General features: G+C 46.2%; 1 protein-coding gene across 1 annotated transcript in view; it reads right to left on the reverse strand.

Moving 5' to 3' along the window:
• zfpm2a (zinc finger protein, FOG family member 2a) overlaps positions 1 to 9,387 on the reverse strand; it is a 78,115-nt gene extending 68,728 nt beyond the window's left edge. Inside the window, exons 1-3 of the mRNA XM_067237412.1 lie at positions 9,318 to 9,387; positions 8,920 to 9,078; positions 1,637 to 1,738 (exon numbers count right to left, since the gene is read on the reverse strand). Of these exons, the coding sequence (XP_067093513.1) occupies positions 1,637 to 1,738; positions 8,920 to 9,078; positions 9,318 to 9,387 (331 nt within the window). The remainder of the gene's footprint in view (positions 1 to 1,636; positions 1,739 to 8,919; positions 9,079 to 9,317) is intronic.
• Positions 9,388 to 27,794: the final 18,407 nt, after the last annotated feature.

Below are 27,794 nucleotides of genomic sequence, written 5' to 3' on the forward strand. Positions count from 1 at the left end.
CAAAACAATCATTTAAGTTGTAGTGTAAGTGTGTCGCATCACACCATGTGTGTCTCGGGGTGGGGGGTGTGGGGATGGAGGAGTAGAACATGGTGTAACCAATAACAAGGTTGTGGGTTCAAATACCTGAGGGGGGCATGAATACTAAAAGGCATGTTCTCACTTGAGGTCATTGTGAGTGATAGCATATGCTAAATTCGAGGTATTAAAGATGCTGAAACTGCATTACTATCATAGATAGCCACCACAGGCTTCTGTGTCACATGGGTAATGGTGCTTGGGGCTGGTCTGAGGCAAAATTTTGAATGTGTTGGAATGGTCACAAAGCTGTCACTATCTGGCCTGACTATCAGGTTTACACCGCTTATTTCGAATTCATGATTCAGAACAACACACACACCGGACTCGGTCTATTCCCCTGTCTTACAGTCCTGCAGAGTCCTGACTGAGCTTGTATAATACTCCCTCAAACAACTGAGCAGAAGGAACCATAATTACAGTCAGTCACAGAGCCGACAGTACATCCGGCTTTTCAAAGCCGTGTATTTAAGCTCAGCGTTTTTTCATCCGTCAAACCCCCCCCATCCTCCAGCCCGCACCGCGCCCCCCCCCCCCCCCCCCCCCAAAAAATGCCTTCTTTTTGTGGCGGCCCCCGTAGTTGCCTTCTGACCCCCTCAGCCCCTGTCTCGTGGCTGATCACAGTGATGGTTTATTACTGTCATCCCCTCGCTCTTATCTTTAGCCAGCAATGCTCATTTCCTTCCCCAAGATTTAAATGCAAATGTGAAATTTAATGATAAATGCATTATCTGATAGCTCCGATAACACTGATTCAGTGGCAGTATAAAATATACACCCCAGGGGGCCTTTTCTGCACAACTTGCCCAAATCCACTTTTTCCCCCCCCCATCGGAATGTACGTACCTGCAATAAATTCTTGAGGTCATATTATGTTAAAAGGAATCATATTTTGTGTGTTCAGCAGTGTGGGTGTAATGCCATAACAGTAATAGCTGTGTTGCTATCTTGTATTATCCATCACTTTGATGAAGTGACTTTTAAGAAGAAGAAGAATAAAAATGCAACAAGATAAAACTATTTTCTAAACCCTTCCAAGGGAAAATCTGCATGGTAAAATGAGATTTTCAAGAAGAAAAGATAAATATACTTTTTTATCGTAAGCTTTCTGTTGGGGTGGCAGGCTATGTTTGAGCGTATATACAATAAGCTTAACAGCAAAGCAAATTAATCCATCCCATTCAACCCTGTTAAGTTAACTTACTATACAATTCAATGGTGATAATATACTCATTTAGCTCAACCCATCACTTTGTCCTGTTTCGCCATTGTGGCTTGTTAGGGAGCGCAGTTCCTGATATGTGATACTTGAGAGACTTGTAGATCCTTTTTCTGAAGGACTCTGTAGCCCCTGCTGGGTTTACAGTACCTTTACTCTACGTCTATCCTTCAAAATGGAGGATCTCAGATCTCTCTCCCATGTTTGCAGGTGTTGCCTTGTTATTCCTGGCATTCGCAATTTGGTTTCTCTTTCGAGTATAGAGCATTTCTACCAGTGAGTGAACTCAAGCAGGTTCCCCCCCAATCCAAGGATTCTTTACATAATTGGTTAGCTTACTTGGTCCATCCCAGTCCTCTGGTCCAATCGTAGGGTTTCTGGTCTTCTCGTTATGACCGTCCATGTCCGACTCTCCTGTTTCTCGACTGCCATCTTCCTCTCCTGGAGAACAAGAGGGCCGGTTAGAGACAGGAAGGACGCTCCAATAACACACCACCCTTCAACAACAATGACTTCTGAAACTGGTACCCCCCCACCACCTGGTACCCCCACCCCAAAACACACAGCCCAAAAAATAATACAGATCCATTCGTTCAGTCATTCACCTTTGGGCAACTTCTGTATGGTTACAGAGTGGCATTATTTAACTGTACCCCCCCCCCCCACCCCCCCCCCCCCCCCCACCCCCCACACACACACACACACACTCTCTGAGGGGCAGTATGAGGCATGAGTGTGAGAACTCAGGCACAGCTGCACACACTCTTCTGTGCGGGAGAGTTCCCATAAGTACCGGCGGGAGCAGGAAGCCCGCTGGACAAGGAAGGAAGTCGATGTGTGGAAGAGAGTAGAGGTGGCTATTTCTTACAGTTTGATCTATTGTGGGAGGGAGAATATGTGTTATAGGATGTGGGGCTGATTTACAGTCCCTGGGCCCAGAGAGGCCCGGCTCAGGGATATTTGGGTATCTCAACCTCTAAGTGTTTAAAGACCGTGTTAAACCACACTGGGCTTCCAGTCTCCAACAGCAAACCTCATGCGATGGATATGTTCCTAGAAGCACTTTTCCCAGGGAAAAACAATTCGACAACAGTTTGCGTGGCCAGGTCCAGCCTGTACTTTTCGTTTACAGGGACATAAATCAGAGCTAACTAGGGGCCTCTGGTGTGCTGGTCTAAATAAGCACAGTGTCCAAGCAGACACCGAGGTGTGGAGAAGGCTGTCTCGTCCCAGACACCTCCCGGCTGGGCAGGCTAAGTATGGGACTCACACCCCCCCAGGGGTGGTGGGTTGGTGTGGAGTCCTTTTCTTTGTTTTCAGCCCCTGTCATCATTTCCTTTCGGGTGCTTTGATGTTTTAAACCTGTGGTGCGTGACCGAGGCCGTTTGTGGATTATGACATCATATTTTAGAAGTGGAGAGAAGCACCGAGACAGGCCATATTTCAGGACGAAGCTGTTAGTCTTCTTAGGTACATCGCTGTCCCGGGGACATCGATTATTGGGCATGATCATAATCGTCAGAATCAGTAAATATGGTCCTTCACACAGTAAGTTGGAAATTCGTTCATCGGGACTGTGTCAGCGAGTTTCGGACAATTTAATGGTTTCGAGGCTCAGGACATCCCCACGGGTGACTGTGCCAGCGCAGTGACACACAGCACTGCACATCTCTACCATAGCACAGGTCCACTCCCACGTTAATCTCCAGATCAAGCACACACACCACGGTTGCTAGATATATATATATATTTTCCTTTTATACACACATGCCTCACTTCAAAGAAGGTAGCAAACATTGCCAAAAGGATAGCAGCTTCCTGCTTCACATTGGGAAAAAAAGAAGGGAAAAAAAACTAGAAAAAAGACAAGAGTATTGAAGGGAAAGGAAGTGTGCAGCAATGTCCTACTTACAGTACATGAGGTCATTATGACCCACTTTTGCTTATGCAAGTGTCTGCTTGGGCAGGCACATTTTCTCCCAGCACCGTGGACGAGCCCACTCACTGAATTCACCCCCTACTTTATATTGTTGGGCCTCGAGAACCTCTTTAGCATACTAGGCTTGTATTATGTTATGGATAACAAAGGCGGATATCAACAGTTCCTTCCAATGGAGCGAGTTTAAAAAAAGCTGGGGAGATAACATTAAAGGCAGTACCTTGATCTCAGGCGAACATGCTAAGCCCTGTAACGAAACGTATTGGAACCTCTTTAATTACAGCTCAGGAAACGAAGCTACAAGATGATTCCTTAATTAAGCAGTGATTAAGGATTTTCTGCCTTCTATCTGACACAGTTTGCGATGCATTTGAAACACAATTGCCCAGGCAACCTTACAGGGAACAATGTCACACGGCTTGATGAAGTTTCCTGCACCAGCGTTGTTGGAAGAACTGCTGTAACAGCACACATGCTAACTAGGAATACATACAGATACACCGTATATATTTATATAATCTGCTCCTTCTCAGAGACTACAATGAACACTGGTATTTTGACCTCTATGCAACACAAACAGATTGATTGGAGCAGTCTGTTTCACAGAGAGAGCTGTGTGAGATATAGTGATATACAGTGCTTTATTTTACAGCCCAGATGAGAACCTACGGTGCGGTCTTATCACGGGAGACAGATTGGTCAGTGATCTTCTTCCGCATTATCTTCTGGATCATAATTTACATCTGGCTAAATTCCCCCTTGCGGTGCAATCAAACGAAGACACTTAAGGGTGAGTGAGAGAGTGCTCCGTGAGGCTGGGGAGCGTGGGGGCGAGGGGGGTGGGGTGGGGGGGGAGGGTGAGTGCAGGTTTGGCGGGCATGTGAGAGAAGTCAGTGGGCTGTAAAAATCAGCCCTATCGCTGCTCTATCAAAGGACAGCTCTCTAGCCAAATAGCAGTCACACGCGGGTGCCCCACATCCGGGTCAATAAGCTTATAGGCGATTTACACAAACAACTCCTCCAGCAAGGTAGGAACAAAGTCATATTGGCTTTTTCTCTCCCTTTTAGCATTGTCTCTGCCAAGGAAGCCCTTGAAAATGTCAATCTCTGGCGTGCGTCTTTAAGGAGCTCAGAGCGCTTTAATCCTGACCAGTCAGCCCAGAGACAGGTCGCAACTGTCTCAAAATGGTGTCCGCACGGGGAAGCACTGTGTTTCCAACCCCTCTGCATCCTGAGTCCATGTTTATAGACAGGAAGGACGGGTGAGTAAATATATAGCATAAAGACTATGCTATATACTACTACCCATGCCTGAGACTCGGGTCGCAGGGAGTTGCAACATCAGTTCTAAACCTGGTTGATTGCACCAGTATCCATCAACAGCCACAGCTATAACACCCCTTATCTACAACCATCTACAGGTCTTCACCACCTGCAGTCAAAATAGCCTGGAGAAGCGCAGCCTTCCAAGTCTACTGATTATTAAGTGTACTGATACTGGGTCCATCAGGGGCGTTGATACTGTATCATAAGCCTGCAACACTCGTAGAAAACTTAGGAAAACAACCTCCTGTCCCTCCACCAAAGTCAAGCATTGCTCAGAGACTGTTCCGCTATCAGGGGAGAGGTCTGGATCACGTGCAGATGCAGCAGGCTAGATTGAGAGGAGGCAGGCCATTAGCACAAAGCCTCGCCACTGTCTCTATAAATGCCAATAAATTCCCATCATTACAGAATCTGGCAGTTTTCCTCCCTGTCTGCAGCCCGCTTTTTATCTCGCGCTGCCTCCGTCTGGGAGCGTGTAGATCTGGCCCAGTTAGATTGTCATACTTAACAAACATTAATGATTAATTTCCTCCACTGAGTCAAATGGGGCTAAAGGGATGTCTCGATTCATCTTATCGCGCCCCAAATTAGCATTTCCCATATTCTCAGCATCAACTGTGCATTAGAATTCCACATTTGCCATTCCAGGCACTGATGGCAGCTGTGGTTGGAAGGAAGAAAAGCAAAGAAGATCTCCATGTTACTTAAGATTCTGATTACCTCTAAATTGCACAAAGGTTGAAATAATTAATTCAGTCTCTTTCTGTTTATGGTTATATGCCTCGGACTGCTATGAGACAAATTACTCCACGGAGAGGTCATTCGAAGGGTCAACAGTAATACTTTTGAATTTGATGCATTGAGTTCTGGTTATTCAGGCTGCTCTTCAAACGTGTTAGCCTCAAATATCTATGACTGCATTGTAATGTGGTTATTTGGGCGTGATAATGAAAACTGGCACAGAGGAATGTAATACTCTCTCGCGTATCCACGCCACTGCAGGTACATTGTCCTGTGCTTTGTCGCCACTGGCCACCTAAATCCAACAGACTCTATCAATCAATGTTCAACAGCAGTCCTTGACAAAGGGGGACTGAAGTACGACAACAGCATGCATGTAAAACATGTCAATGCACACTGAGAAGCCAATGAAACAGACTTCGGTGATCAGAAGGAAAGATTAAACAGTTTCGTGGCAATGCTGGGGGTGCAATCCTCCCATAGACACCAGCTAACTCATATTTTCACAACCACAGCAGGGGGGGAAAAGAGCAAGGTGAAATTTCACAATTTCAGTAAAAAAAGATGCCTCTCGGTAAATAAAAGAGCATCCTTCTTACAATTATGGTGTTAGGTGTGTCAATGAAGTATAAATCAGGGCTAGGGAGTGTGTTAGTCCATGTGCACTTCACAACAACAGCTCCATAAATGGGAAATTGACCGTGCTGGAGAAGCTGTTTGAGGGGAGAGTCTTTTTAATCGTCAAGGAAATGCCAAGGTTGTTTCTGAGGGACAGAGATTTTTTGGGGGGTGGAGGGGTGTGGGGGGGGGGGGGGTGTGGGGGGGTTGGAGAGCTCAGACATAGACCCCTCTAATTATATGAAAACCCACATGCTCTGCTCTCCCAGTGCCTCTCATTCAACATGGCAGCTTAATTTCACACCCATGTATGTTGTTCCAGAGCCATTATATGTGGAGTCACTGACAAGGGGCCCTCAATCATTTCATGGTGGATGAGTCAGCGTTGGTGGAACTGAAACAGTTACTCTCCCACAGTTAGGGTGTTCACCCGGTCACAGCTGGCGTGCCGTGAAAACAAACAAACGATATTCACCAGGAGTGGAACGGGGGGACCTGCATGAGGCTGAGGACGCTTTAATACCGTCACTGTGAACACAGGAGGCTGACACGTGCTGGACTGTGTCCCCCCTTGTGTCTGAGGGATGAAGAGTTACGGCAGAGCCACAGAGCCTCGAGACGGGCCTATCACATGAGCTCACGGGGTGGCCGATGGTGGCAAGCCTTCGAACGACGCTAACGCCTGTTGAAGGTGGGAGCTGATGGAGTCCGGGGTTGAAGAACCCCCAACCCTGAGAGGGGATCTCCAGCCAAGCCAAGATCGGGGGCCTCAAGGTGCTGCTAGGAACACCCCCCCACTCCTGCAAGGGTAAGGCAAAAGGAGGAGACTTTGGTGGCATTCAACTTTGTGACCTTTGCGCTCTTAAGCCGCTTTGCTCCTTCACCGCACTCCTGATCAAAGTTAATAAGTGCTTCATATGTTAATGAAAATTGGTACTCCTCTTTGTGTTCATACAGCTTTTTAATACCTATTATGGGCTGAAACTTTTAATGGAGGTTTTAGGTCCCCCTGACAAGCCCATTTCGGAGAGTGACTACTCAGATACAAGGCTAAGCTAGGACCAGAGAGTCACTGCTCACTGGTGGAACCTTACACGGGAGACCTTATTCTCGGGGAAGCAGGAGAAGATAAAGGCCATGGGATGAGTGGCTGCTTTAAAATCCACGTTGAAAGTCCGCTACTGGGCTAATTACTGCGCCACATCACATTTGAGAGGGTTTAGTTAATCAAGGGGCTGCTCTTATTCCTCCTATAGTCGAGGAATAACACACTTAAACCGTTTAATGCTGCCTGGATTGCGTCCTGTTTAATTCACGGCACTTTCACATAAGTGGGGTGAATTTAAGCCAGTCAGACATAGGTTTAAATTAGTTTTAAAGAGATCTAATTGAGGAGTGGATCATCGGCAAATGGCTCCACCTGATGATTGTGAAGAACTTGCCACCAGGGAAGAAAGAAACTTGGATACCGAGCATCACTAGCCGTGTGAACAAATGGGAGACTTAGCCAAGCTTAGATAGCCGAACTAACAAAAATCTGACTAGTAAGGCACATGTATGACAAGGCGCAGATTACTGCAGCGCCCTGGAAAATGAACAGTTGGCACTTTGGACCACCATTCGTTTGACTTAATTCAGAAACATCAGAAACTAAAATAGAGATTTGAGGCACTTTCTTTCCCATTTTCTCACATCGTCTTATCCAAGACAAAGTGGCTTTACGGGTCTCTTTGAAGAATTCACAAGTTGTACTTTTTCATGGGTATATTCTCCCTGTGGAATGAACAATTATCCCAGTAGTTGATAGGTCATTAAAATCACAAATAAGTATATAGATGTAACAAGCTTTCATGTCAGTGTTACGTTACTGCAAATATCAAGGGCGTGGAGGTGCATGGAGAAAGACGTTTTGCTTTTAATTGCAATTTCCAAACATTGGAGCTTTTATACCTTTCCTGGAAGAACAAAGGAAAAATATCACTGATACGATTACTGGGGCATAGCCCATGCTCAACATGAAAGATTTCTTTTTTGAAGACGTCTTCAAAAATTTAATCCCACAAGGCACACATACATATTGAAAGGTGCATTGGAAAAAAATAATAACGAAAAACATTTCTTTTTGAAGGAAAAAATTAAAGGCATTCAAAGCATTGGTTCTTCATTAGAAAGTCAAATGTATGGCATTCACTAGCAAGAGAATGAGGGGACACCTAGGGTAGTTAAACTTAACGACTGGGGGGCGTGTAGGGGGGGGGCAACCAGTCTGTCATCAGCACACTGTAACCTGGAGCAGGCCTCAAATTAGCTCCTCTGATGGCAAGGTGTGACCAAAATGAAACAAACATATAAAGAAGCAATCTAATTGAATTGGAGTTCAAAGAGAAGAGGTGGCCTTGGCTGCACTAGGTGGTTTCTTCACGCTGCTGGCCCTCTGAGCTGGAGCAGGTGGTGGAGTCACCTCAGAGTTCTCTCTGGGCACAAAGGGAAGCTGTACTCCTCCCGTGGCTCCTCCAGCACCAGTAATAAGAGGACTCGGAAACCCTCTGAGGACGAGCCAGTGTTTTTTGGGTGCCATCTCTCCCAGATCAAACTACGGCTCTTGCGTGGATGGTAGGAATTGTATATCAAACAAGAGGTTTTAAAACACTCGCCATGGATGTAGGAGGTTTTCGAACATGGTTACATGTTCTGCCAAATCACCTGGTGTCCGGGATTTGTTGAACATGCATTTCAAACAGAGAGAAACATCTTATTAGGTGTTGACAGGGTTTGAACCTCTATCTTGTTTTTAAAACAGGTGTGATCGACCGCGATCCAACTTTAGTCTGGTCCATGCAAGCCATTCACTCAGCAAGCTACAGAGTAGAGTCTACAGTCGAGTGAGACATTTTTTCAAAGGAAGGATGAACATGTTCACCAAACCATCTCCATCGCACATGGCTGTGAAACGGCTGGCTCCCCAGCGCGGCGGACGCGATGGACGGACCGTAATCACCTTTGTTGCAGAAGTACTCCATGTCCTCGCAGCTCATGTTCTCGGACTCAAACTCGGCGGAGAAGTTCTCCTCCGCGGAAAACTCCTCCTTGGCCATGAGCTCGTTCTCCTCCGACACGCACTCCTCCTCGTCCTCCTCCAGGCCATCTTCTAGAGGACCTGAGGGAACACGGAGCCAGAGTGTCAGCAGGTTTCATCACATTACGTTACATTTACATTTAGTCATTTAGCAGACGCTCTTATCCAGAGCGACTTACAGTAAGTACAGGGACATTCCCCCCGAGGCAAGTAGGGTGAAGTGCCTTGCCCAAGGACACAACGTCATCTGGCACGGCCGGGAATCGAACTGGCAACCTTCTGATTACAAGCCCGCTTCCCTAACCGCTCAGCCACCTGACTCCCTACCATGACCCCGAAAGGCCGTAAAGCATACCGGTTCTCCTTGACCTCATCCACTTCTACGTTCATGAATGTCTAAACATACATGTAGGCCAATGGTAATATGTTGTCAACGTAAATGTCCAGGTACGTAACATGTTTTCAGACATATAGTGAAGGAGACAGATGGAAACACACCACCAAAGACGGTTTTAGCTCGATACAAAGGGGAACCACTGCCTAAAGCTGTGCTTGGTTGGTACAGTCCATAGTGACTGAGGCTCTTGCTACTGAAGGCACGCTGACTTGCAGCCAAGGTGACCGGTGATGTTAGATTTCAGAGACGGCAAAACAAAACCTGGGAAAAAGGATGTAGAAAACCCCCCCGTTCCAATCCGACTTTTCACATAAGCACCAGCATGGGAGCAGGAAAGAACATACTTTTATTAATTTGCTGTACTTATCAGAGGGTACAATGTTGATTTTCCATTTACATTCGACGCCTCCAGGTAATACACCAGTGCAATCTTAAAGGAGACACTTCTCTCTGTGATTAATTTTTCCCCCTCTGTGCAATATTATTTCTTTAAATCTAAATGATTTCCGAGTTTCGCTTGTAGCTGTACATCTCTTTTGGTATTTGCATTTAACCATTTTACTTCAATCAAGGGCGCTGATGGAATTACTGTACTGCTTACCTGAATTGTATTAGGCCTAGGTAAGAAAGCATCATACAATGCATTTTAAATGTTTTTCAAATAATGCATCTTTCACACCTATTACCCCGTTCCAAAAGCGCCATCTATACATTTTCCCCTTAAAAATAAATCATATAAAATTACCCTAGACATTTTTTAAGGTTAGTTTGCACCCACCCAACTACTTTGTTCCGACTGCCTCTCTTAAACTGGGAGTGAATAATCATATCAAAAGTGCTGTTGTCACTGGCTTGCTAGATATGGCTGCTCTCTCTTTCAGCCTGTCACCCATGAGCTGCAGTCTCCTGCAGCCTCCTGCGCATCACGCAGCAGCTCAGACACAGAGCAGCTCCACTGATATCCTTCCGGCACCTTTCACAGTGTTTGCTCTATTGTAACAGGAGTGAGGCCCCTCATCTTGAAGAAAGCGATAATTTCAGTTCAAAAAGCGAGGCCGGTGTGCCTCTCCTGTTCTCCCTTTCTTCCCAGCGCCGAGCGCCATAAAAGACCCCCTGATCTCCGCAAACCGCTTGCTCTTTTCATTAGTCTTATAAATGACTCCTTTGTAGAGCACCGTACATCTGCAGGAGTCGCGGACATGAAAAGAATTAGCACACAGACCTCTAATAGACACTGCGGAGGGAGCGCGCTGCGCTTTAAATTAGGATACAGTTTTATGATCTTATCAGATGCCTTCCGCTGATTCGCCCAGGAGTGAAGTGAGCCGTGAAGTGACTGGATGAGTCTACCATCGTTTAAGATGATATTGAGAGATAAACATCGGGGTATGAAGGGGAGATTGCATGACTGGAGTTAAACGTGTCTGCCAAGGCAATTGAGGATGGTGTGAATTAGGGTGGGGAGAAGAAGAAGAAAAAAACCACATTGATAGAAAAAAGGATTTTTACACATTGCGTTACCCAGCTGAATAAGGAACTGCATGTACAACTAAATGATTCCGCTTCCTTGTTGTTGGTAAATAAAACGCTGCTATTTCACCTTGGTAAAATAGATCTGCAGCATGGTTTGATAATAAGGAGAATAGAGATTTGAGATAAACCTGGTGGCCCGTAAGAAGAGAGATCAGAGAGATTAGACAAGACAGAGTTAATGGACTCTAAGTAAGGCCATCTCACACTATCTCCTCTCGGAAGATTTGATCGGTTAGTGAACTGGACAATTTCAATGGATGCATCCCAAAACACACAGTCTTTTGGGTAAAAAGTAAGTCATTTAGTACCAAAAAAATATCACTACAGGTACTGTCAGACACATTGAAGAAGTTTTGATTGTTACTTCTTGAGGACAGCGTAGATTACCAAAGTTCGGAACGCTTTCTCACGTTTGGTTTACTATACAGTATTCATTGCATGGAGAGACCTGAAATTATTTCAGAGACAGCAATGATAAGAATAATGACTTTCTAAACGACTAGCACCACACTCCTAACTCATTTTCTGATAGTGGCGGCCCTGCTATATTTAGTTGTGTACTGTTTAAAATCCTGTCACATTCACTGTGACCCTGCGGTTGTTGGTGTGTTTCCTGTGGAGGTGATGGTGCTGGATGGACCTGAGGAGTCCAGGCTCCTCCGCCCTCACCTTCCTCTGGGGTTCAGCCAGCCACGCCACTACTACGTTGTCTTCCCGATCTGAAAGCTATCGTAACTGAACATAGAGGGGCTGCATTGGGGAACACTCCACACGGCTTGAAATTCAAAATGATGAGAAATTAAATTGGACAAAACCAGCCATTCTCATTCTTTCCTTCAAATAAAACATAGTTTCCCCCTAAAGGTAGTTTAGATACTAAACACTAGCTTTGCTTTTCCATGATGGCTTTAACACACTAACAACCCGACCTCATGAAGAAGTATGTCCTGGGTTTAGTTTCGCAACAGGGCTGTACAGCCACCCACATGACACAGACCCTTCCCAACCTGCTCTGGCAGTGTACAGACACTCCTGTGTCCACTACCAGCCTGCCATCAACTGCATTGTCCTTGTCCATCTGGGTCTGAATTCCCCATCTCATCCGGAAACATCCGCCTCGGCCAAACAGCCCTGGAGGATGGGTTCCATGTTAATGAAGAGACACTGGTAGCTGAACAGTGAGGCGGGATCACAGAGGGTCTTTTGTTCAAGGCATGGCCTCTGTCTGATAAGGATCAGGGCTGTTGACTGGAGCCCGGCCCAGATATGGTAATGCTCCACGGAGTCTATACGGCAGGGTGATATAGCCCGGGACCACATGATGGACAGTGGATTAATGATTTCGACGCTGGGGGACGGCTTGTGGACCAGGAGGTGGAGGAATGATCAACCACCCCTTCAGCAGGAATGCATTTTAACCAATCAATTTCCACCAGACAGGATTCGGTTGACTAAAATGGCTGACAGGAAGCACAGCATTTCAACTCCAGCTCCCCCCCCCCCTTAAAAAAACTAGGCTCTAAACAAACATGTTTTCCTGTGTGAGGGACTGGTAATTTCATGGCTTGACGTCTGCAATGTGGGGGAGCTTGTGTTGTGTGGGTGATAGCGATGCTACACACTATCAGCAGGCTCCACAGTGTGAAGTCAGGATCACAAACCCGGCCTCCTCTATGGCTCCTAATTAGAGGTGAGGTAATTGAATATGACAGAACAAAGCAGCAGATCTCTATAAGCATGGAAATCATTTTTGCTCCCACCTATACCGCTTTTCCCTCCAAAGGTCCATTGAAAATGCGTCCAAGCTGGCCTGGGGATAAAACGAAGCACCTGAGACCAAAACACGAATGCATAATGCAGCCTGAAAAAAAACCCCAATAGGGCCACTCTCCGCTCAACCCCTGCCAACTTGGGGCCGTGACTGGCTCTTTGTGCCAGCGCTGATACTGGGCCGCCAGACTTCCAGGTTAACACACAGGAGCTCCGCAGGCTCCTCCGACTTACCGCGGGAGAGGAAATACAGACCGGGTCTCGAGTTACAAAGGCGTCGCTGCCCCGCTACACTCAAGAGCCCCTGCGCGCCTCTACGAAACGGACACACGTAGATCCACATTGGCGTGTTTGCCCTCGCAGCGGGAGAAGAGAAACACGGCCGGCCGTATCTGACGGGGCTGTGTGGGAGTGAGAAGAACCCCTTCTGTCTGGTCCCGAGCAGAGTGAGAGAGAATTTGCTAAGAGTGGAGCAGGAAGCAGGGGGGAGAGAGGAGAGGAGAGAGAGAGATGACTGGAGGCAATACTCTATGCTGCTCTCTCTCCATTCTTAATGACCTTTGGGAAGCCCAGAGCCCCAGCAGCCTTGGAGAAGGACCAGTGTATACGTTACAGGGATGAACTCTCTAATTTAATCCTTGATCACTGTATTAAAATAGATACAGTTTATGCAATCCTTAATGGCTTAATATGCCACAGGAACCCTCAAAGGGATCATTCATTTCAGATACTTCATACTGGGCTAGTATTAAAACAGCACATACACACGCCTGTTCCCAAGCTACACACTCGGTGATCAAACTAAATGTGGTGCTAATGTTGCAATACAAGTCAAAAGTAATTTAACATTTGTATTTTTACGTCTTTGAATTCATTTTTGTTTGTGTATGTTAGGAGGGTGGAACCGAGTCGCTAGAGAATGATGTGTTCTCAGAGCCGCTGTCTGTGACAGAGAATAAGCAATGGTATTGTTTAACTTGATTTTCCGGTTGCTAAGCAATGTAATTCTGGTGATTAGAAATGGCTGCGTTCCTAAATTTGGGCACTTACAATCAACAGTCAACAAACTGTTTCAAAACTCAGCACCAATGCTTGTCTATTAAATTGCTGAGAAAAAATAAAGAGGAGGAGTGGGTTAATCTGAGACTGACTGAGCATGAAAACACACACACACACACACGCTGATGAACACAGTGATGAAATGGCAACCAGTCTTGTCAAGCATCCCATGTCATCATCAGCTGAGATAATCAAAGTTTACCATAAATTCAGTGACGAATACCATGACACACCCAAATAACATCAGCCTATGGCAAGACAATGGTCTTTTATGAGTTGATTAATCCTAGTTATTCCTTATGCTTTCCAACGTTGTTTTGGAGCCTACAATATATTAATTTGATAACAAGAGCATTTTAATGAGTCCAAAAACAAAAACAAATGTATTGCATCGTGTTTACCAACTGGCCTGCTGTTCAAAGTGGCGTCTCCCTCATAACGTTAAAGGGAAATAGCACGTTCTTACTTCTTAATCCAATGAATTGGAATTGGAATGGCATGAAAACACGCTGGCATTTGCCTATCCCATTAAAATGCTGGAGGCACCTCTGAGGTTGCCCGGGGGCCTCTGCAGATGCCAGCTCCACGGCGGAGTTGGACTGGGGGTTCGCTTCACTTTACTGTGTGTCTCTGTCTCTGCACACACACAACCAACTGGCCACGACTCAGACCCGTAAAAGTCACAGGGTTGTCCTCCAAATGATCTGAACTCATAAAAGGAAATATAGAAGCATCCAAAGAAGGCAAGGGGGTTAAATAGCTACTGGGAGGATACTGTAGGCTGTTTGGTTCCATGCACGGGCAGGTCTTGTTTTACTGTGGTCATGAATTGAGGACAGTGTAAATCACACACAAAAATCAACCTCCTTTTTATTTTGAACAGTTATAATTTCCGGTTTGACAATAATAATATAATATTGGCTCCTCGTCTACTTCTCGTTTACGGGTGATTTATGGATGTCACTTTGGGCCTTCAAAAAGAACGAATTTGCAGTGTATGGTAACACTGAATGTGACAAGTAAAACAATGCAGGTAAAATATGTAGGCTCTTAATTACTGGTTTAGAGGTAGGATTTTCACTTTAACATTCCCTTTTAATCAAGCCATTGAGTGAGCCTTCTCTGGGGAGCTATCATGGCTAAGTAGGGGCATCCATCTTCAGCCACTAGCTCATCTGTTGAGAGGTAGTGCTAGCTAGCTAAACACTGGGGAGCAATGCTAGATAACTAAAGGAAGGCTAGCAATTGTAGTTTGAGTACTGAGAGTTAGGACTGGCTAGCTACAGCTAAGAACAGTCAAAATAAGTAATACTGTTACTCAACTGCCAAGCACGGTCAATATAAGTAACACAGTTAAGTGTTTACATTATATGAATAAGTGGAGTCAGCAATACAACTAAAACATCTTAATGTAAATCCAGAGAGAACTTCTGTACTGTAAAAAACCCTCACATGGGAAATCTTACATCAGTCTCCCTGGGAAGGAGATATACCCATGGAGAGCTTAACTGCTTTTGCAACAATCAGCTTTTAGTCAAGCAGAATCATTTTAGAAGAAATTAATGGGGAGCCTTCAGAAACGAAAATGATTAGTGTATCAAATAGTGTAGATAAAACAATATTTTCCCATCAAGGAATTTCTATGAAATGGATATATCTAAGATGTCAATTTCATTTCTTTGCTAAAGGATGGGGTGCAGGGGAGTGAGGGGGGGTTCGTTTGCAAAAAAATCTTCATTAATTCAATTCTAATTTGCCTCTGGTTCCTTTTTCTACTATTGATAGTTCCACTTCTTAATACCCGGATAAGAAAAAAAATCATTGCTATAACTCATTGGAGACGGAGTTGACGATATGATCTAAATATTACCAATGCCAAAAGAAGTGTGAAGTCTGATGAACATTTCAAAAGAACAATTCTTTATGGATCAGCCAAATCTTTTCCACTTTTTAATTAAAAGTAAAGAAAATAGAAGTTAATTATCCTGTAAAGATTAGCTGGTGGGCATCTTTCTGTAAATTACTTCTAATTAAAAGGAAATTGTCAAATGACATTCAAAGCACTGTCCTTTAAAACAGAGACTGGGTTTTTCCCCTCCTAATTCTTGATCTGGCCATGTGAAGCTTACAGTTGGATGATTAGGGTTGTGCCAGAGTCTGAGACGGAGAACAGGGTCTCTGCTCCCTGGATCCATGCTGCCTCACACACAGGGCCTGCTCTGCAGAGCTGGGTGGCAGGCTGACTGCTGCTCGTGGATGCTCCACGCTTGATGGATCTGAGAGCCTGCTTGATTTACATTGTTCAGTGGGTTAGCATGACAGCATGCCATCGCCGCTAACCACCCACACCACCAAGCCCTACCACCCACACAACCACCAACCGTCTTCCTCCATCCGTCCGTCCGTCACACTCTTGTGTCTGGCGCTGTGCTGTACAGGTGCTCCACTTCCATGAGCTTTGTCATGAAGGACGGGGGTGGCAATTTCACTCCGATTTCATCATCTGTTGCTCCTAGATCTGTCTAATGCACACGGCTCGAACGCAATGTGTTGATGAATGGATCAGAGCAGAAGAGAGAACAGAACAGAGCAGGGTCCCCCTGAGCTGCAGCTAACGATGTTACGCACCAGGCCCTGAGGGGAACCGAGAGGGGGGATTTACACCAATAACACCCTGGAGGACTCGGAAAACCAGGAGCCCCTCCCAACACTATAACTCTGTCACTTCCTGCGAGCTAGCTGGCGGTGCAGGTAACAATGTTCTGGCAGCAATCCCTCTTTATACTGATAAGTGGGATGTTTGGTCGACATGGCCCACAGTGCTGTCTGGGGGGTTGGGGGGCGGGCTCAAAAACAAAACACAAAATTAAAGACAGTTGTCAAGACGCTAGAGGTACTATAATTAAACCCCACCATGTTATTTTTTGGGGGGGAATATCCCAACTGCCACTTTGACAAAAGACTACTTGAAATGTGAAGGAGCAGATAGGTAGGTAGAAAACACTACTCTGAGATAAACTAATTGACTGAGAGAAGGAGGGTAATACAGTGGACTGAGGTGAATTGAGTCGAGTTTCTCACTTAGTCTTTTGTAAATGAAGGTCTATAAGCTGTAATTACCCTTCAATTTGGGAGCTTCGAACCTACTATAAAGCACAATACAGCTCTGTGTGTGTCTGGGCAGGGCCTTTATCTCCCCTAGAACGAGAGAGATGGGAACGAAAAGAAGGCTGGAGAGAGGGATGAAGGAATGGAGGCAGGGATGGAGGAATGGAGAGAGGAAGGGAGGTATGGAGGGAGCAGAGGATGAGGCAGGCAGTGGGGCGCTTTCCTTGGGGATGGAGTGTTCACACAGCAAATGGAAGTGGCACAGCTTTGACCTTTGAGCTGAGTTGAGAGGAGTGAAGGCTGTGTCAAAATATTCCTTCAGAAATGACAAGCCGCCCCCCTGTCCCCCAGCCTTGACATGCAGGACGGCTGGGGAGCCACAACCTGCTGATCCCCACGCTACAAATGAAGGGATTATCTGGACAACAACCACTGCTCTGCAGTCGACACAGTCTGCTGCTATTCTGGTGCTGTCCTCATGATCAAGACTGCTTCAGATGTTAGGATTGTCTAATGACTAGATTTGTGGAGTACTCTTTTAAATTCATTTTATAAAAAATATTATAAATATTGTTGTTATTATTATCCTTATTATTATTATATAATAAATATTGGAATAGAGTTATATAAATTAATAGGACAGTTATTTTATACTATTATAATTTTGACTAATGTTTTAGCTTGTTATTTTAAAATACGGTAGTACTGTACAGTGCTGCTCCTTGACTCATGGCCTACTGTGACACTCTCTCTCACTTCCTTTCAAAGCCCACAGAGAATAACTCAATTGTAAAAAATACCAAAATATCACAAGCAAATTACTAGTGCTGTGAGAGAAAGCTAGGCAGGAACAAAGACAGGCAGCCGTAATTATATCTTGGCGTGTGTAGCATGTCAATGTGCACCTCCGTTCTAGGGGGCATTCCCCCAGGGCCCCAGGCATCAAAATGATGTCCAAATTATTTTGTGCTCTCTTGCAACACGGCACGATTATCATATTTACTTCTGGTGCATTATGACAACAGTGATGTTTACACCTGTCTCTCTGAGAAAGGCTAGGTTTACACTCTCTAATTTAGCCAATGTACAGTATGCATATGAGCTTGTTGGCAGGGATTTAAATTAGGTTAGGAACGGAATACATCAATGGCAACCCATATGTGCATCTTCTTCCTTCTTCTTCTTCCCTCCCTCCCGCCCTCCCTCGCCCGCTTTGCTCTGAAGCTTGGCGATGTGGCAGGCTGACGACTGCAGAAGTGTGATATGTGCAAATCACATTTGCAGATGAGCTTGAAACTCCTTTTAATATTCAGATATCAGGCATCCCGCACTGCGAGCCTTGCTAAGACGCCGTTCGGGGGAGAAAAGCAAAGATCCACGTCATTAGTGGAATCGTTAGCTCGGTTTACATTTCCCATATTTCCCCAAAATGTACCACCAAGTAAAAAACATGGTCGCTTATCTGTGATAACAATGCAAATTTTGTTCAAAAGCGCATGAAGATTGTGTCAAAATCCAAAGTCGTCTTTCAGGTCTTTTTTTTATATATTTCTTTTAGCTTTACATGCTCAGATTATTGGCTCTTTCATTTCTCTGTTTTTCCCTTCTCTGAGGAGTCCCAAGCTGGTGGATTCTGACGCGGTGAAAAAGGTATGTTTGCCACGAGACGCGGAAACACGTGTCCCTAGGCCCTGCCAATTTCTCATCAAACACACCACAGTGGATGGTGGCTTGGCTGGGCATGAGGACATCAAGACTGCAGCTCTCTCTGTGCCACACAGCCCCGTCCAGGCTCCTGTTTACCTGGCTCCACACAGAGCACACACTACCGGTCAGCCATTTTCTCTCCACGCAAACGGCTCGTCGCAGACCACGACGCCATCATAAGGGTCAAGGCTTGCTTTACAACCTCTCCTCACCAGGAACTGTCGCTGTCTGACACCTTGTTTTGTTAAATGCTTGCAGCTTGAACTTTTTCATTGGATGACAGAACGTCACCCCTGCACCCCCTCATCTCACCCACCCCCAATTCCCTCCTCATTTCCCAGCGTCTTAGCCCCGCACCAAATTTGTCTCTGTGCCATTTTAATTACAGCCAAGGCAATCTTTATGGTGGTATTCTGCGAGAACACCAATCTGCAAAAAAGGTGATAAGTAAGACTGTCAACCAGCTTTGGTATCAGTAATAAACAGACACTTAATTGAATAATTTGACCTAAGAGTCTGATCCAGGGAAACAGCACGCAAGAAAATGTATTTGGAATACAGCAGACAGTTCAGTGTGTTTGCATGATGCCTGCAGTAGGAAAACACAGGGACTTTGGCTGGTTGCCCGACACTCACCAACATGGGCTATGGTGAGTCTTTACCACCCTGATAAGTGAGCCTGTGGTATCCTGGAAGCAGTGAGATGTGTGTGTGTGTGTCGTGGGGGCCGGATGGGGGTGGTGCTATGTGAGAGTCTGAATGTGTGTGTGCGTGTTGTATAACCTGTGTGTGTGTGTGTGTGTGTGTGTGTAAGAGAGGGTCCTACTTAAGCAACGTGCCCACCGCTGTGAGTCCTGCTCCAGCCACATGGACCACCCCCCCCCCCTCCCCCCCCACCCCTCCTCCTCCCCCCCCCCCCCCCCCCCCCCCGTCTTTCCGCAGCATCTTAAAGACAATGACTCCTTCCTGTTTAAGGATAGCTGTCATAGAACGATGGCTCTGATTCAACACTGCAGCAGGTTTTTGCACAGGCCCCTGATAAAGAGAGCAGGAGAGGCCTCTCCACAGTTCAACCGCTCATTTCACTGTCTGCTGGCATCATGTTTTGAGCAGGAGAGAGACTATTTGCAGATGCAGCAGAGTTATCAATCCAAACAGACACACAGGCCGGGTCCAATGTCACTTCTCCTCATTATGTTAATGGTTAATGCATGCAAATGAAAACATTCCAGCAATTTGATTTCTTTGAAGATAGTTTGCATATTGTCTTAGCCATAATGATGCTACACTTTCTCCCCAGCTTCGATTTATGCAAGGCTAGTTGGTTCATTTTTATCAGCAGTGAGTTCATTTCGAGGGCTACTGGAATGTGTTTTTCCCTTCCCCTCACTATTTAACTAATTAGGATTCAGGTACCATAAGCAGATTTTTCACGCTATTGGTGTTTTTCTTAATTAAGAAACAAATGAATTCTCCCCAGCAAAATAGATGGAACAACGGGATAGGGTGCCAGAGGCCAGATGCACCAGCTCTTAATTAGAAGTCACTCTATTGTCTGAGGTTTTTTAATGAAGCTCCAATCTAAATGGATATCAAATAAGAGAAGAAGAAGAAGGGGGGGGGGGGAAGCCGGCCATTTATAATAATAAGGAAGTAAAGATAATGAAAGACAATAGATATGCACTGGTGGCTTTGGCATACACCTACTGTTCAGTCAATGTGGTGCACTTGTAACCTTCCGGTGAGACCCATTTGAACAGTGTTGCCCCCCTACCTCCCTCCCCCCCCCCCCCCCACCACCCCCAACCCACCCTGCCCACACTTCCATCCCCTGCTCCCTCTAGCAATGTTAAGCCAGGCTGGCCAAAACACAAACTCCCTTTTCAACTTCTCATCAAAGGTGCAGGTTTCATTACCCGCTGGGATGGCTATCAACAAACTCTTTCTGCAACTGTTGCAACTGTCAATTCTCCCTCTCAGATTAAGTCCCACTAAACTGGGAGACTGCTGGGTGCATAATTATCATCAAAATCATTTTTGATGCGCTGGACGTTCGGGAGTTTAAAAACGAATTCAACTTTCTTATTAGCTTTTTCAAATTTACCCCCGGCAAAGAGTTGAGAACATTTAACAGTTGCAGCTGTTGGACATTTTAATGAGCATTTCAGGTAAAGCACATAAAAGAACAACAACGTAGACACACATGCTCTAAAGTCACACACACACACACCCCACACTCTATGGCCGGAACAAAAGAAAACTTCACTCCTGGTTTTTTAAGCGGATTTGAAAGAGGAATTTGTGTGAAGCACAATCATTTGGGTCAGCTTGCTGGAGCTGTGTTGGTGGCTCAAGGCGATAGCATCGGGGCTGTTTTGACTGAAATAAAAAACCGTAGCATGCCCACATGTGCTGCCAACCCCATCAGTTCTTCTTCAGACGGCATGGCTTAGGAGCTCCCCGAGGATGGACACGAGCCCAGTGATACCAGGCCCAGCCACCATCTTGTCCAGGCCAAGCTTCCCCCCGGTGCCCAGGGGCTGTGCCATCAATGCCATGACTTGTGCCAGACTGGATCCAACCCAGCAATCCATTTCAAAGGCTTTTTTCTTTATGGATCAGGTATGCTGTCTGATACTCCTTTCCCTTTGTAATGTGCCGTGTCAAAGGCGAGCTCAGCCTGACTTTAAAGTCATATAGTCGTTTTTCCTCCTTTCATTTGGGTAGAACATATAATTGATTCCCGAGTTTCCAAATGTCAAGTTAGAAGAGATTAGTAAAAAATAAAATAAAAAGACTTAAAATCAACTATGAGAACGGTATGTTAGATGATTTGGAAGGTATCTGTTATTTGAGCCTGTATTGAGAAGTCGGGCATTCATTTCCAATAAACAAGTGTTTTAAGTGATTCTGGGACCATAATAATCCCCCCGGGAATTTTCTGTGCACAGTAGTAGCACTCTCTTAATTACCCTCATGATCTGATCTCAAAGAGGAAACTCAACAACGTCAACGTTTAGTTCTAACCCTACAACATTGCTTACAGCGTGTAATGAATTTCAAAATATCTCCCCAGACCTTCATTAAATGCAGCATCTATTTGTGGAGAGGGTTCAGGAGAAATCCATTTGTTTGTGTGCTCGTTATTACCGCTTTTCCAGCACACAGTTCACAGAGTGCAAGATGATCTTTTCCAAGGAAGTAACTTCCTTATTAAAAAGTCACGTTTTAAACACCTCTTCTTATCCCCAAATTACCATAATCCCCTCTCTGTTGCTTTCTCTCATTTACGGCTCGACTTGTTTATTTATATCTGCGAATGAGATTAGAGATTAGAGATTACCTACTGCAGGCGCATGAATAGCGATCAAAGACAGCGAGGGATAATGTAAGTCTTTCAGTGATTTCTCAGCTCTTTTTCAGATGTGTCGGTGGAGCCCTAGAACAATGCAGGGAGGCTGCGCTCCACGTAGTGCGACAACGACGATCCGGAATCCACAGGGACGGAGTGCGTGTAAACACTCCGGCTGAACGCGGGGTGCACCGGTAACGAGTATCCTCCACAGCTCCAGAACACGATCAGCTTTGATCCTGACAGGGAGCTGCTAGGAGAGCAATCAGTTCAGCCCGATGACATCAGTCATCCAGTAATTACAATGGCGAAGGGGAAGTTTGAATGGGCCTTTTCTAAAGGGAAATGGCATGTTTAAAGTGTGTTTTTTTGTTTTTGTCTTTTTATTGTTCAATCTGTACACGTCAGCGAAGTGTTCAGACAGACAAGTGGAGGATCCCTCGTCAGAGCGTTGCTTATTATACAGAGACATGGAGGGGGAATGTGACAAAGTATCCTGCTACTGATTTATGAGCAACACTGCGACAACTGATTTGTCTCCTTCTGTCTGTCTGTCTAATTGTCGCTGGAGGAGAGCAGTCGTCTGTCCAATTATCAGCACCAAGGACGGCCAGAGCTGATCTTCCTGACAAATGAAGAAAGCAAAATGTGCTAAAAGAGTTACAGAATAAGTGGACTTTCTGTCACACCAGAAAAATAAATAAACATCAAGTTAAAAACCAACCCAAGTGTAAAAAATTGCTACCAAAAATGAACGGGCATATCCCACAGTTTTGACAAACAGAAGAAAAAAAAAAGAAAAGAAAAAAAACTTTCGAAGGAGCAGATTTCGACTGATCTTGAGCCGGTTGCCTAATTATTTATCCTGCTAGCTTTATGGCTATCATTAATTTCCCCTCTCTTTACCTTCCATTGAAAGTCTGTAGTCCCCCTGCATCTGGTGCTGATAACGTTGAGGTCTAGGCTGCCTGGCTGCCTCCCCCCTCCCCACCCACAGAAAAGGAGAGCTCTTACATAGAGACCCACAGGATAATGGTATTAGAAATAGCACTGTGCGCTTTAAACCCCAGGCAGACGAGCAGCTCAAATGGGAAGCCAGTGTTGTTGGGAATTTGTTGAGCTGCATCTCTTAATTCAGTGAAATCTTGAGCGAGCTTTCTTTATCTCTCTCTCTCTCTCTCTCTCTCTCTCTCTCTCTCTCTCTCTCTCTCTCTCTCTCTCTCTCTCTCTCTCTCTCTCAGCCTCTCACTCTGTGTGTGTCTCTCTCTCTCTGTAAAGCAGTGGGAAAAGATGCTGTACCAGGATGGAGAAGAAAGACAGAGATTGAGAGACAGAAAGAGAGAGATTCAGGCAACACATACAGTCACCATTTACAAACTCCTCTTCTTTACAAAATAAAGGCTTCAGAGATTTGGAAAGCATGGGCCTGACTGGTGGTACAGTGAGATCACACCCCAACCGGGCCAGGCCAAGGGCATCTGCCACTCCTTCATGTCCCAATCTGGAGCCTCACACCCTGGCCTGCTTAGCTCCACTGAACCCCCTCCCCTCTCCACTACCATCACCACCAACCCTCTTGTCTCAATCTGGAAGCTCACACCCCGGCTACCCTCCCCCAGCCCCTTACCCCCCTAACACCCTATACCCTCCTGCCCCCCATACCTCCTGGCTCTCCTGTCATCCCTCCACTCTGGTCCTCTATGCCACTGTCGTGCCTCTCTGCCCCCTGGTCTCCAGGCCCCTGCCGCAGGCAGAACACAGAGCAGCACCCTGACCCTGCACTCCAGGCACCCACCAACCACCGAACAAGTGAACCGGCCAATCAATTGGAGCCATTTCACAGAAGAAACCAAGCAGGGCTGAATTGATAAAGTTGGTGTAACTGTCACACTTTTAAACCCTGTAGGGGGAAGAGAACTTCTGCAAAGCAAATACAGTCCCTGTTTCAGTACTTCAAACAGCGTGATGGCGACAGCCTACATAGACAGTAAAAAGCGACATTATGCACAACGCCCGGGAAAGGTCTAAAGAGCTCGGGCTTTTCTTTCATATTTGCCTTTCCAAGACCCAAACCATTCTATCTTCTACAATTCAAAAGGACATAAACACAGCGCGCTTTGCAGGCTTGGGAACTTGAACAGTTTTGAGCGTATCAGGACGGCCATTTTCTTTTGGTATTTTTCTCTTGAATACGTTTGACCTGTGAAACTCTGTCCACAGTCTCCTAAAACTCTGAAAGCATCATAAAAGTAAAAAAAAAACTGATTTGCATTCCATTCAAGACACATTTGAAACTAAAACCTCTTTCAAAACGCATGGCATTTCAACAAACTCTTTGACAGTTTGGGTTTAAATGGACGTTGCTTTCCGATAGAGATAAACAACACCTTATAGACGCTCCTCAAACAACTGATTAGTAACACTTAGAGGACATGACCACCCGTGTCCAAACTACTGACTGAAGAACCCCTAACTGACTTCCTCCTTTCCCCCATAATGCCCCTGTGTCTCTGGCCAGCCAGGCGAGCAGGACGCAGGGCGCTCCTGGGTAATGGGTCTGGCAAGTCAAGATAAAGAAGCCCCTGATGAGATGAACCATGCGAGGCCAGAGAGGGCTGCCTCTCCCTGACACCGGAGAGGAGGAGGCAGCGGAGAGGTGGAAGACGGGAAAAGGCTTTCTAGGTGACTCGGCCGGTTCCTTGACCTCTCTGCCTTAGAGATGGATGCTGGATACACTGACTCCCTGGTCTGTGTAATCACTCTCTTAAGCTCTTGGCTTCCCAGTCCTCCCGTGGTCGCCCAGTCGCTCAGTCATCCAGTCTGACACCCGCTCGCCCTCTCACCCGTTCACTCATTCAAACACGCACCGCGCTAAGAAACAGACCTGAGATTTAGTGAAGAGTACTCCCCACTTCCCCCACTTCCCCCACTCCCCCCTCCCCATCACCACCAATGTTCTCTCTCTTGTTATTTGACCCCCCCCCCCGATCTTCAGACATGTACTGTACCCTGCTGCTGTTGAGCTGGTCAATATACATCACCTCCCCAGCGGATTACACCTCTTATCTCAAATGATATTCAATAAAGTATGACCGCAGAAACAGCAAGTGGAGTGTCCCTGGATCGGGCTCTTGCTGTAGGAGGAGAAGAAGAAGAAGAAAAAAACACTTCATTGGAATTAAGATCCAAGTCAAGATAACACCTGAGGCAACAGCGCTATGATTCCTGTTACAGCCCCGTGTCTTGGACTTTACACTAACTCTTGGGGACTAAACAAGTGTGTGTGTGACTGTGTGTGTGTGTGTGACTTTGTGTGTGTGCTGTTTCACACAGACCCCATGGGTGTAATGGGATGCCTCTTTGAAAGATATCGAACAACCCCCAACAGAGTTCACACATGAATGGGTTAGGGTGTCTGAGGTCTGTGGGGGAGCACGATTGAATTTGTATATCTATAAACTCGTTTATGTTGACTTAATGGTCATCCTAGACCAAAAACACACACACACACACACATGCTAGCGTGCATACATTAAACACACACACACTTTGGAGAGACCAGGGGTTTGCTGGGGAGGTAAGGGAGGACGCATCCTGTCTCTATCTACAATGCTCAACTGCTTAACTAACAGGACTTCTGAGTTGAACAGCCCTTCTCTCTACGTTTTCCCATCTAATCGCTGGAGTGTTTCTCTTGGGGAAGGCAAGGATAAAGATTTGAGAGGGGGTGGGGAGGGGGGGGAGGTACTTGGCCATGGGCTTGTGAGGAGTGTGGGGTCTGTGTAAGCTATCACACACACATTACAAACACACCCACCCACACTCACGCTTACACACACACACACAAACACACACACACTGTATAAGTACATCCTCATTAGCCCGCCCGTGTTGGAGGGGTATCAAAAAGCAATCAACACTCCATCCCTGACGAGCTCAGCGACAGAGACACTCACATTGTGGATGGAATGATGTGTAGCTGGACTCAGAAGCAGCTTTCCAAACCCCCCCCACCCTCTCTTATAATACCACGCAATCACAAGCCATTATGCACAGATCGGAAACCCCAAAGCCACAGGACGGGGGCGAAAAAAATCCCGGCAGTTGATCGTTAGAAACCCAGGCTGTGATGGGGTCACGTCCCTCTTCCAGCCCTGACAGCAGGGTGGGATGAGCAGAGTTAGACTGGCACGCTGTTGCAGTGCTCGAGCCGAGGGAGGATGCAGGGGTTCTGAATCAGTGAAAAAAGAGGAGATATGCCCCGTAGCATTGCTGAGTCTAAAATGCTCAGACAGCAAATTTTGGATAATCAGTCACCGTATGAGACGGACAACGAAACACACCGATTCCTCTGCCTGAATATAATTTGGGGGTGATTCCCAATGGTCTGTGTTCAATTGAGTACCTACAAATATTCCAAACGCGTGATCTGAGCTGGTATCTACCTCTCCTAACAAGGCGGAGCGCATATATGAAGCCCATGCAGGCCTAATGGCTGGCGATCACTCCCAGGTTCCAGAAGAAGACCGTGCCACACAAAGACGATCCGCTAGGAACGCAGCAAAAGGGACTCTGTATCAACATCTTATCTTCAAAGGACTGGGCAGAGGCTCTGGGGAACCATGCCACCACACACACACACACAGTGAGAGAGAGAGAGAGAGAGAGAGAGAGAGAGAGAGAGAGAGAGAGAGAGAGAGAGAGAGAGAGAGAGAGAGAGAGAGAGAGATTTGGTGGCCGGGATCTCTCGGCTCTCGCCCAGGCCTGGACCCTTCTCCAGCTCGCCCGCGGAGAACAGGCAGGGTTCCTGCACACGCGGCACGACATCAGTGAGCTGATCCCCCCCCCTCCGCCGACTGCCTGCCTGCCCGCTCGCTTCCTGGCCCCGGCTACGCAGGGCTGGGGATCTGAACTCAACTTAGACACAGAGTTTCCACATTTCACAGATGGCCGGGAGAGGCTTTGCGTAAAGAGAGGCGGGGGGGGGGGGGGGGGAGTGGCAGCGAGGAGAGGAGAAGAGAGGAGTGCAGAGGAGAGGAGCCTCCGTCGCAGGAGCGAGGCTGATTTCACACCGTGCTAGAGTGCGCTGAAGCAGGCGGCAGCTAATCCACTGACTGAGAGGAAGGCCCGGAGCCATTCCACCACCGGCCGCCATCTCCCCCCGCAAAGCCATAAATGGTGCATTATACAACTGGGCTGCAGAGACGGTAGAGACACTGCTGATATGCTGATAGGGGCTGGACAAAGACCACGGCAGCCACAGGACTGTGGTTACAGAGCACACACACACATCACTCCCCATGCATGCACACACCTCTACTGTGCTGCACAGTTACTGTACTAGTGTACCTGTTAAGGATGGGAATCCATTGTTGATCCCAAATATGAACCTAATGTCTATAACCTCTTAGTTCAGTGAACATTATGCCCAGCTGTATTATTACAAACAAAAAAACAGCATGGGTGAGGATTATTTTATTCCCGAAAACTCCTATCTGTAAAAGTTACTAGTCAGGTCCTGAGGAGTCTTTGAACTTATGAAAGGCAATCATTTGAATGAAAGGAGACAGAAATACACAAACATGTGGGAATTTAAATAAATTACCACAAAGAAATCTGGGGGAGGCAGTGAATTATGCCATGATAAGGCCCAGGCAGACGAGGCCTCAGAATGAGATGTTTTACATGAAACGAACAGCATTTTAGATTACAAAGCGGTCCTGTTTAGACACAAAGCCAGCTGGGTTGATATCACATGGGGGGGGGGGGAGTAAGTCAAAGATAAGTTGGGAGTTGTTATAGTCGAACCACTGTGACTTTAACTGAGAATATTGGCTTTTCTGAATTAGGAACATTGTATGATGTAAGTCA

This window comes from Osmerus mordax, chromosome 6 (assembly GCF_038355195.1).
Source record: "Osmerus mordax isolate fOsmMor3 chromosome 6, fOsmMor3.pri, whole genome shotgun sequence".
Classification (NCBI taxonomy): Eukaryota; Metazoa; Chordata; class Actinopteri; order Osmeriformes; family Osmeridae; genus Osmerus; species Osmerus mordax.